The sequence below is a fragment of the Ixodes scapularis genome, unplaced genomic scaffold, assembly GCF_016920785.2.
Source record: "Ixodes scapularis isolate PalLabHiFi unplaced genomic scaffold, ASM1692078v2 PGA_scaffold12__126_contigs__length_90152505, whole genome shotgun sequence".
Lineage (NCBI taxonomy): Eukaryota > Metazoa > Arthropoda > Arachnida > Ixodida > Ixodidae > Ixodes > Ixodes scapularis.
The window spans coordinates 11,790,791-11,802,523 of record NW_024609838.1 but is presented as its reverse complement, the minus strand read 5'-3'; the positions used below and the strand labels follow the sequence as shown (position 1 = coordinate 11,802,523).

Sequence of the window (11,733 nt, the reverse complement as noted above, 5' to 3'; positions counted from 1 at the left end):
CACGAGTGCGCGCGTGCTCGGTAGAGACGCTAAAAGCAGGAGCTCACTCTTGTAACTTCTGGTACAAGTTTTTTTTTTTTTTTTGTTTTTCGAGTTTCTTTTGAAAAATAAAATCAAAATTAACGGATAGACCATCTAGTGACCACCTTCCTTCGCGCCTACCACCGCGCGATTATTTTCTCGTTTATTGACGTTTACGTTCGATGGAAATAAATCACCGCCGATCTTCGCGCAACCTTGAGAGACGCTAAACAACGCTGTTTGTCAGCGCCGCGAGCCAGTCTTTATTGGCAGCCCCGCGAAACGATCCCTGGCTAGTCCAGAGTCTATACGTTTCGGGATTCCCGCAGCCCCGACTCGGGCGGGACACGCCAGCCGACCAGCCAGCGGGGCAGGCAGGCAGCGAGCGACGCTGCCGTTGCAGTCCGTGTCCCGCTTGAGACGTTGATCCGTCGCCAAGCCCTCGCGGGGCTGGCGGCAGCGGGGCAGGTATAGACCGCTCCCGGAATAGACCACACGCCGGAGGCCCCGCAGTAAAAAGAGCGCCGATGACATCAGCTTTGCAACGAGCCCCATTTCGGGCGGCTGCCCGTCTTCTCCCGCTCGCCCAGGCGGGGGTATTGCTTACGCCGTACCGCGTTGCGCCTCGAGATGGACCGCGGCCGACGCTACGGGTCGTTCCCCAGCCAATCCGGCGCCCTGAACCTGTCACGTGACTGTGCACCCCGCGCGTCGCTGGCTTAGACGCCGTACATACCGAGGGGAAAACGGAGATAGAGGAAGAACGGAACAGGGCGCTAGCTCGCAACTAGGGACTACAATCCATCATTACTAGACGATTTTACCCGGGTATGTATGGTGACTACTACCTAGCCCAGGTATCAACATTATTACGGCTCAGGTGCCTTAGTTTAATGGCGCCCAACTAGCGATGGTTAAGGGATCATCCGCTTTTTCGGTAGTATCTATGCGCGCCTTGCTGATGATAAAACGAATCGAATTAAAGTAAATTTCTTGGAACGAGATATCTCCGCGCACTTCCTGAAGGTCACGTGATACTCAGGCGGGATCGGGTTGGTTCTAAGAGCTCGTAGCGTCCGCTCAGGTTCGTCGCGAGGTGAAAGAGAGATGGACATTCGGGCGACGACGGACCCCTAGTGCCGCCTGTCGGGTTTTCGACGCAACCCAAACGGCGCTGTCGTAATTTTTTTTTTTGTGAGGGAAAAAAAAGGGGGGGGGGGGGAGGGTTTGGTTTGAAGAATGTGCCCCCCTTCAGCTGCAGGTTGCCGCGTGTTGCAGGCAAGAGGCAGGTAGGTGGCAACACTGGCGACACCAGATACTCTTGTACATTTGTCTTCTTAGGCTTAGGCTAGGTGGCGCAAGCTACCGTCCGTTACAAAAGCTATAGCCATTAGCATCCATCCACCTCGACCATCAGGGACGAAGATGCAAAACAAAAACATAGCAGACCAAAAAAAAAAAAAAAAAAAAAAAAACGACGATGTTTATGCGCGAAACGTGACACGCACGGAGAGATAGGCGACCACATTATCAGCCGCATTCCCCGATATATACCTTGATGCGAATCAAGAAAAGTGTGACGAGCTCCTGCCGTAAATCCCTGAGCTCTTTCGATTTTGCGCTGGAGAGGGGGCGAGAGAGTCGGGCGAGTCCACTCACCCCCTCCCCAGCTACTCTCAGCTAAAGTGGAAAGAGCAGAAGACTTTGTGGGGAGCAGCTTGTCCCGCTTACCTTCATCAACGACCGGGTATAGTGAAAATATTAATAATATTTGACTGTCTTCAATAACCATACAAAAACATAAAGGATTTTTTTTTTTTTTTTTTTAGTTTAAGATTTGTTTAAAACAACCATGAAAGCTGCACTTCTACGGTCCGTGCGCGTGAGTTGTACGACCAAGGGGACAAAATACGGGGGTCTAATCGTCGAATAATTAATTAAAATTTCTTCATTAACTTTTTAATTTGAGAGAATAGACGCGTGGTTCTAATTAAAAATTTGCTGAGCGCTGTCGAAAACCACTAAATAAATCCTTTTTAGAAATACTTTGAGCGCGTGGGAAACATAGTAGCACACTAAAGGTACCATGCACTCGTGCAGCAGGTACAAGGCTGAGGTTATAATAATAATAATTATTATTATTATTATTATTTTGGTTCAGGAGAACCGTGGCGCCGCAGAAAGATGAGACGAAAAAAAATTGCGCGGGCGCGTTACTGCACCAGTAGCCTCACTCCTGCAGCACGAGTGCTAACTCTAGAAAACTATATACTGCGCTTCTCACGCGCTTCAATTCCTTCTCAAGAATACCGACTTAGTGGTTTTCGATGACGCTCGGCAAGTTTCTAATTGGAACCATATGTCTATTATCATTACTTAAAAGTTAATTATCAAATTTTACTTCATTAGCCGACTGAGCATTACGATTCACCCCCTGTGCTATGTCCCATATATGGCCGAATAACTCACTTGCACAAACCGCATAAGTGTATACCTTTCAAGGCATTAAAAAAAAAAATTTTAAGCTTAAAGAAAAACAGCCTGTATAAGGTGATTTCAAAACTTATATACCAGTTATATAGTTCATAAAGGTTGTGGTAGCTTATTAAAAATATGTTTTTTTTTTTAATAGTGTCCGTTGGTTTCGAATTTTGTTTAGCTGCCCAGATTTTGAAAGGGCCGACGCTGCGGCCCACACTAGAGGTGTAAGCCAGGATATCTTTTTCGCAGGGGGGTGTTGTGTTGTCTTCAGCATTATAAGCCGGCAGTGCTTAGGCCCATCCCTTAAAGCAGGAAGGCCAGTGGATTTTAAACACAGTAAATACCACTTTATTGCTACCATTTAGTTACACTTCGGGGGCTCGTATTTTATATTCCGAGCGCAAATACACACAGCATCCTTACTAAAATCAGGATTACCGCGTTGTTTACAAATCTGCAGTCCGCATTCGCCCAGAGAGACCAGATTCGTGTGAAATGAGGCATCTGCGCATGCGCCGACTGCAGCGCCACCGCCGCGGAGTGACGTCAGAGTCACGTGCTGGTCGTTCGATGTGAGCAGGCAGAAAGGTACAAAAACAAAAGTAATGTCGTTATAACAACACAATATCACGGAGGAAAGACAGACGACCCGGTTTCTCTTCGCCGCCGCAACTAAGATCATAAGTATGTCATTCTTCTGCAGCGTATTTGCATCGACGGCAGAGCGCGCCCTCTCCTCGCCGCTCTGACCTTGGGCGTTTCGTGTTACCGGCGCGCTGACGGACACGCAGCGCCATGGGGTGGCGGTCGTTGAAACTTACGCGCAGCGGCCAATGGGAGCCTCGTCGACGCGCGCCAGCCAATGGGATCGAAGCCGAAAATCCATCAGCTTTACTCCGCTCGTTTCGGGTCTGGGAAACTAGGAGCCGTTTGGCTAGGCTTCTCGCGTGGTATCATAGCTGGGAGCTGGCTTCACTTGGAAAAGGATTTAAGGTGCCGTCTGGCGCGGCTTCAAAACTGATGACGTCGGCTCGCTCCATGGGACCAGTTAAAGCTTTCGCATTAAAAGAGTGCAGTATCCATTTAACCATCCAGTGGCAGGTGCAGGTTCACTGTTTGGGCCGGAAAAATTATTCTAAAAAGATAGGGATTACAAGAAGTTTGATGGTGCGAAGTAAAATACATGAAAGCTTACTTCAGCACTCGTAGAACAGCATGCATAAGATGTGGGAGATGGTTTCGTGCCTGCATCCGACGTCACGGCACTGGTTATGTTCAGCCGCAAGCACCGTCAGGGAAAGGGATGTCGCGAACCGGTCGAAGTTCGAGTTCGACCAGGTTCGACTTTTTCTACCTTCTTGTGAAAAGTGCGACAAAGATTCGACTCAGGTTCGACTGCTATGCGCATGCGCGACAGGCAGGCCAGTTGGAATCGGATTGAATGGTGATGGCTAAGGGAAGAATTAGAGGCAGCACTGATTGGTTATTTCAGTCAATACAGTACAAAAAGTTAAGTTATTAACTTCTTCAGTGATTAGAATTAGTTTCAATTAATTGCAACTGTTCATAAAACGAAAATAACTCTTTGCATAAAAAAAAACATTCGCCAAACCTCGACATGCCTGTATCAAGGTCTGCCAACACTGTTCACAAAGGCGAACCGTTCGAATCTGGTTAAAAGGTCGAACGTTCGTCGACCGGTTCGAACCAGAGTCGAACACCAAAAGTTTGACCAAAAATCCGGTTCGACAAAAGTTTGCGACACGCCTATCAGGGATGTCATGAACCTTCGCCGAATCTTGGAACCTACGAAGTTGATATACGCCACCTACCCTAAAAACTAAAAGTTCAACACATAGAGAGTGTTGCCCGACTTCTACAAAAAAAAAAAAAAATTTCGAATTTTTAGGAACAGAATTATTATAAAGTAATTTATATTTTACGAAACGATTACCAATGCTTGCACAATATAAAAGTGAAGATATGTAGTTTTAGTGTTTTTATTAGTTTATGGCAAAGTATCCGGTAAAGCAATGAAACAATTATTGCATTTTTCCTCTGCAAGGTGTCGTCAGCTCGTTTTTAATTTTTCACGTGCGACAAAAGTCAAACTTCAGTCAAACTTCAACCTAGAAATAGAGATGTTGCAAACCTGCCTAGGTTCAAGTTCGACCAAGTTCGACTCTTTCGAACTTCCAGTGGGATGTTCGACAAAAGTTAGACTGAAGTTCACCTTTTGTGCGCATGCGCGATAATTTAGAAACGAGCTGACACCACCTGGTGGAGGAAGAGTGCAATATTTCTTGGGTGTACTGCCATCACTGGTTCGCATTACTAACCAGCAAGAGCATTCAAAGCACATATTTTTACTTTTATATCATGTAAACATTAATACAAAAAAAGTCTACGCTTTAAATCATATGTTCCCCAAAATTCGATATCTCTGTCTAGAAGCAGCGCAGCACTGTCCACAAGTCAAAGTTCGCAAAAAGTTAGAAGGGTTCAACAAAAGTTCACGACAAGCCTAGTTACAAGTGATAAAAAGTCGGACCTGGTCGATCTTGAACCCTGGCAGGTTTGTGACATGTCCCTAAACACCATCAATATGGGGCAAGTCAAATGGATCAAACAGATTATAAACAAATTGAAAAATAATTAATTATGCAAGCTACGACACTGCAACTTTCAAAGTAGGTGCAGCTAAGTGGAAAATTTGATTTGTGAAAGTATAGCAGAAAAACTTCTCTCCAGTCAGACGTTACAAATAAAAGTTATAATTTTCTTGTGGACCGACTTGGAGTTGGTAAAACTATAATGTTTTATAGGGAACCGTCAACAGCAGACGAGAGTGTCTTCTTCGTCATAAGTTGTTGCTCGATTTGATTCAGTTTTGATGGTGACAAAGAAGCCACCGGTTTGCGCAGGGCATTGGCCTGAGTCAAGCTCTTGATAAAATCCCCCCTCCCCTTTTACGAAAGAGCTTACAGGCAGTGTGTGTTTGATTGGATGCATATTCGAAATGGTGCTTTGCATTAGCCAATTGTCTAGAATCCAGACTTGGTGCTATATCGCTCGGTGACTGTCTTAATTTCTTCCCTTCATTAGACACCAGAAGGCCGCCATCAGCACGCCACAGATGCCATTGATTAAAATGATGACAGTGACGGACGTGGCTAGAGCCGCCAAATATTGTGATTCCTAGTATGTGTTCCAAGTCAATAAGGGCTTCAGAATCCACAGGTTAAATGCACTTCTGCTTCTGGAGGTACATGCAAATGGCACCTGCATGGTATCACAGTTGATATAGCAGTAAAGCTAATTGAATACCAGGGTCCATCGATTTTTCAATGCTAATCATAGATTATCACAGGCTATCCCTCATTCACATCATTGCAGAAGTTAAACAGGGCATCATTAAAACTATAATAAATTCACCGCTCAGAAAATTTTGACGAGCGTGTTGGAACAGATGTAACAGTAAGAAAGCACAAAACGAGCAAAACGAAAACAGTTCAGGTAACAAAAGCTTTATTCTGAGCTCGTAATAAGAAACTCACCCTCTCCTCAATGAAGGAAAGAGCCTCAAGTTCGCAGCTCAGAACACAAAATAGGCTTACTTGGCGAGTACTATTGTTTGATACAACACAACTAAAGTTACGTCATCCTATCCTACGTTAAAGTATACTCTTAAACGTTTACTTAACAATTTTACCAGTCACAACCTCAACATGCAATCTCTTACCATTAACTATGAAATTTATGAGTGCATCATTAATATGTGTTTGTGATTCAATTGGATATCGTGACAAAATTGCATGTTCTTTCTTTTTTTCGTTGTATTTTAATTTTTGATTGAATGTGCAGTATGACAACCCAACATGTTGTTTTCCTTTTCCCGAGCTGCTGTTCTTGTGCCACTGTAGAGGGCCGAGAATCCGTCAAGCTGTTTCACAGCTTTTTCTTTTCCAGACCTCCTTTTCATCGATTGATTCCAGGAGAAAATATAGGTGCTGTATTGTCTTGTATCCTCAATGCCTTATCTTTCCTTTTTCTCCACAGTCAACCGACGCCACTGCGAGTGTCCTCCGACATTTTAGCTACCTCTGAGTCGAACCACCTTTACGGTAGTCGTCTCTCCTGCCGTACGGATACCGATCTTCCGCCGGCCTCCGCTGACCGTCGCCTTCGCGCTGCTGCCACTGTGGCCTCCGTTCCTGGCGGCCGTCGCTGCGGTCCTCGTCCTGCCGCCCGCGAGACCGCTCGTATTCCATCCGCTTCCGTCGCAAGAACTCGTCCTTGCGGTCTCCGTGCGAGTGGTCGGGTCGGTCCGGGTCTCTTCCGCGGTTGCCGTAGCCCCCGGAGTAGCCGCGAGGTGCGGACGGGAAGTCCGCCGAGCGCGGAAAGGGTGCCCCCTGGCGGTTGTTGACGACGATGGGTTTCTTGAAGGGGCGGTCTCGGCCGCCGAACCTCAGCTGGCCGGACTCCTTCTTGCCCCCGAAGCCGCCGCCTGAACGAGGACACAAAAAGGAGGTCAGGTGAGGTACCCGCGATTGTGGAAATTCGGGTAGGGTATGTGACGCGAGACGAAAGGGAGTCTTAGCACGGTGTCTGGAACAAGTCTTCCGAACAGTGTGCTTGGCGACCTATGCCGTCCATACGTCCCAAACGGTCTTGAAGTGGCAACAAACGACATCGCAGACGCGATCCTGGCTGTTGGTGCTACGAGTCATGGCTAGAAGCACGAGCAAAAGCGTGTGTCGCAGTCGTCACGGAGTTCCCGCTCCTGGCCATCGAAGCTTCCGCGGACTCAATTTGGAGAGTGACCTGCAGTGGAACGAGCATCTGCGACATCCACCACCGTTGCTGCAACACTGCTGGGATTGCGGAGAGCGACAGCGTGGCGCTTTTGCGACGTCCTCGGGCAGAAGTGGAGGGGCCACTTTCTAGGACGCAATAAACATGCCTGTCAAAGATGCGTACCAGGCACCAGAGGATCGTTCCAACAAGTGCGATAACAATACCCAGTACCGACGTGATGTAACTGTGAAGGCGCCAGTGGAGTATCGGGCATCTCTGTCGGAATCGCCAGAACGATCTGCTATAACCCCGTAAAATTATAAGATAAGGTAAGATAAACACGGAAGAGTTTGGTCTAGCTCTTATTCAGTTCTTTCGTGTTTTATTTGATGCGTAGATTGCAACGAAGTTAGCGCAAACTTTATCACACCCTGCACCACTATGGCTACAGAGCTGGGTTTTTTTGTTTTACGCTCCTAGAACTGAAGGGCTGTCAATAAAACTACCAGCATGGCAGAGAGTGAAAATTCGAAGCACCAACGCAAGCCGCCTAATTAAGTTTTCGTCAATGTCCATGTGGGCGAAACGTGCCATAAAAAAAATGCTCGTATCATGTTTGTGCTAAGTGCGTCACGGAGTGAATAGCTGTCGGCCTATTCGTCAGCAAAGCTATGTCCCATAGCCCCAGGACGGCCAACAGGAGGTGCCTTGATCGGCTGCTAATGAGTACGGGCAGTGGCCAAAAAAGGTAACTTTGGGCAGGCCATGCCGCCAAACGATATGACATGAGCACTGCGTCAAAAGTCCACAGGGCGCTTGGACGTACGAGCTCGAGAACAAATCCAATTAGTGCAGCTGAGGGCCGTCCCAGAATTGCAACATTTTCGCACAAGGTGACACCACCTGTAGAACCAAACTTCAATGCTCGGTGGGTATGCTTCTCTATCTCAAGCACACTGGCCGGGTCACTGAAATGTCATTTGAAGAATTCAGTGTTTTTGCATTCAAAAGAGTCTGAGCTGAGCCTGCCAGACTGCCTCTATTGTGTCGCATCTGACTGTTTTTCATTTAAAAGGGTCTGGTCCGAGTGTATTAGGACTGCATTGAGCTGCATCTGAGTGTTTTCAATCAAAAGGGTCTGGTCTGAGTGTACTAGGACTGTATTGAGTTGCATCTGAGTGTTTTCAACCAAAAGGGTCTGGTCTGAGTGTATTAGGACTGTATTGAGCTGCATTTGAGTGTTTTCAATCAAAAGGGTCTGGTCTGAGTGTACTAGAACTGTATTGAATTGCATCTGAGTGTTTTTCCTCCAAAAAGGTCTCGTCTGAGCATGCTAGATTGACCGCATCGAGCTGCAAGCACTCGAAGCGTGTCATAAGAAGGGGGAAATGAAAAAGCGAAAGAACTAACCTAGGCGCCGAGGCACCCAGCCTGGAAGGACTCTTTCTCGCTCGAAGTCGACGAAGATCCGGTAGTCATCGATGTACTCCTGGTTTGCGTCATTAGCGGCGAGCGCATCCCTGAGCTCGTAGTATTCGACGAAGGCGTAGCACTTGGAGAAGCCCGTGATGATGTCCCTCACCAGGCGGCAGCTCCGCACTTCCCCGTAGTGAGCGAAGAACTGGAGTTGTTCCAAAAAGACAAAGAGATCACTGGCATGGAGGGAGGGAAAGAAGATTTTGGGAAAGGAGAGACCCTCAACAACTGTAGTACAGCACCCCATTTTCTCCAGAACCAAAGTTTGCTGCTCAAAAGAGTAAAAACGAGTAGCTCTTCGTTGCAAAAAACCCCACAGCATCAGAGCAAAATACAAGACTGATTTAGTAAAAGACCCAAGGTTCAGGCTAACTTTAGACAAAATACTTTTCACAGTAATTCCAAGATTGCTGATGACTTGTCAGTTGTTGCTCTATAAATTGCTGGGACTGACTGGGATGGAAATTGACAATTCAATCGTCGCAACTTGCAAGCGTCTGAGGCAGAAACAACTATTTAGCGATGCAGTGTTTTCACGTAATCCCTCATGGTGGTGATGATATCTGAAGAGGGTACTTTGTTTCCTATAGATTGCTTTTGCGGGCTAATGGTTTCGAGGGTCAGTTGGCGTCCGTAACGTTGTCCAAAGGCACAAAAATATGCTATTTCTGCATGAGTTTAAGCCTAACACTGTGCAAGAGAATCACATTTCTAATGATGATGATGATGATCTAGGACACCGCTATTGCAGCGGTTGCTGCGTGGCATTGTGAGAGACAGGAGTTGCAGCTGCTGCAATGTTGAGGTGTCGGAAAACGTTGCACCTCGTGAGGCCACCCTAAGGTTTAGGCAAGAACTACCGAGCAGGCGTTATGCGAGTGGCAATAGAACTTGCGCAAAATTGCTTGGTGGTCTGGCAACACTGAGGGCGTCGCCATTTTAATGCTGGCAGGCGTCGTCAATACCAAAGCATGGTGAAGGCATTGAAGCCAACCGTATGGGCAATGTGCGATGGCGCGGCAGCTGTGTTTTTTGCTTTCCGACCGTGGAATCTGGACAAACAGTTTTAACAACCTACCACAACTGTCTGATAGAACTCTCAGCAGCCAGTGCACGCTGGCGACAACCTCGTCGAAGCAGCAGAACAAGTCCTATGCCTTTGCTGTGGAAGCTTACACACTGCAGGTTGTTGCCAGCATGCACAGGTCACCGAGAGTTTCTGCAGACAGTTGCGGTTGGTTGTTTAAACTGTTCGTCCACTCTCTATGGTTGGAAAGCGGAAAACACAGCTGTCGCGCCATCGCACACTGCCCGAACGGTTGTCACCAATGCCTCCACCGTGCTTCGGTACTGACGACGTTTGCCAACATTAAAATGGCGATGCTCTCAGAGTTGTTAAGGCAATTTTGCTTAAGGCCTACTGCAATAAAAAAAAAAAAGGGGGCAATTCCGCTAGCAACTTTTGGGGTAGAGAGTCGTACAAAGTGAACCCAACCCACCTCCCGTAGCCTCTCCTCACTGGTCGTTGGGTTCAGCCTTCCAACGAAAAGGGTCAGCTTGGGGTCCGTTTTGATGTACTTGCTCGGCTTGTAGGTGGCCTGCACATTGGACAAATGCCCCCGTCATCGGACGAAGCTTTCATAGAAACTTTGTGAGCTGGCCTTTCTCTGCAACTTAGCAGAATGCAAGGCTGACGTTCTGGACATATGAACAGACATCTTGTCTTAAAAAGCGGTATGGGACACAAAAGGGGCAAAGAACAGGTAAAGAAATTTTTTCTAAACGTCCCATATGTCATGCAGAAAAGTAGTGAGAATTCCCACAACACCTCTAACAGAGTCAGAACTTGCGGCTGCCCTACAAAACTTACAAGGGACCATGAGAGTGACAGACTTTTTACGTTACAGCATAAATAACGAGCCAACGGAAGAAGACGTTAATCTGTGCAGTTACAAAAATGGTCATAGTGCTACTAAGGTCACACCGGGACTGTCATAGTGGGCGATCCTATGACTTCAAAAAACAGCGCGAAGAACCCACCTCCAGTGCCCGAACGACGCCGTGGTCGTGGGGTTTGACGTCTGTTCCGTCGATACTGCCCGCCTTCAGCGGATCGTAGGTGCGGGGAATGGGAAGCCAGCTCTCTGGACTCTCCATAGGGACGGTCTAGTGTAGCGTCGGAAAAATATAACGAACTTGCAGAGAAAGAAATGGTCGAAACACACCGGCGTCCGACCCAACTTTTTGCATGCACACCGCCATTATTAGTGGCAAAACAAGAGCGGTGGCGGCATCTCTCGGAGTGAACGTGAATGTTCTGCACGTGGTGTTTCATTCCGGCCAAAGATGGCGCCACATTACACGTTTCTGTTTATTTCTGTTTTTGTTTTTATTATTTTTTTTTTTTACGTTTTATGTTTGCATATTTTTATTTAGAGATTTAGATAGCATTTCTTTTACGATGTACGCTCATATTTCATATCTATGTCCACTATTTCTTTTATTTGTAGGACACTACACAAAGGGCCATGAGCTGTTTGTGTGGATACGTCAAAATAAAGATGATTATTATAATTGAAGTTAAAGCGAGTAGGCAGGCGAGCTGGTTAAGGATGGACATGGTAACCCTGGAGCGAGGAGACAAAAAAAGGAAGGATAGACTCGAAACGCCGAAAGCAATTTCGTGTCTGTCCGCCCTTTTTCTCATATATATATATATATATATATATATATATATATATATTCTTTTTTTTTTAATTTAACGCGTAAATTTTATTTATATATATATATATATATATATTCTTTTTTTTTATTTAACGCGTAAATTTTACACCGCGCAAGAAAAAGTGGCTGCCACCTAGGAGTATTAAAAAAATAATAATTTAATAATAATACTAATAATATATATATTTTTTTTCTTTAAAGGAAACTGATTTGGTAGCACAACGCGCTTTTGAG

At 46.3% G+C, this 11,733-nt stretch overlaps 1 protein-coding gene across 1 annotated transcript; it reads right to left on the bottom strand.

The window, feature by feature from the left end:
- Window positions 1-5,664: 5,664 nt before the first annotated feature.
- Window positions 5,665-11,074, bottom strand: LOC8035559 (U11/U12 small nuclear ribonucleoprotein 35 kDa protein-like). Its single transcript, XM_002411380.5, has 4 exons — window positions 10,816-11,074; window positions 10,275-10,373; window positions 8,710-8,920; window positions 5,665-7,009 (listed from the first exon to the last, which is right to left on the bottom strand). The coding sequence occupies exons 1-4, from the start codon at window positions 10,930-10,932 to the stop codon at window positions 6,600-6,602; spliced, it is 837 nt and encodes a 278-aa protein (XP_002411425.3). The 5' UTR covers window positions 10,933-11,074; the 3' UTR covers window positions 5,665-6,599.
- Between the last annotated feature and the right edge of the window lie 659 nt (window positions 11,075-11,733).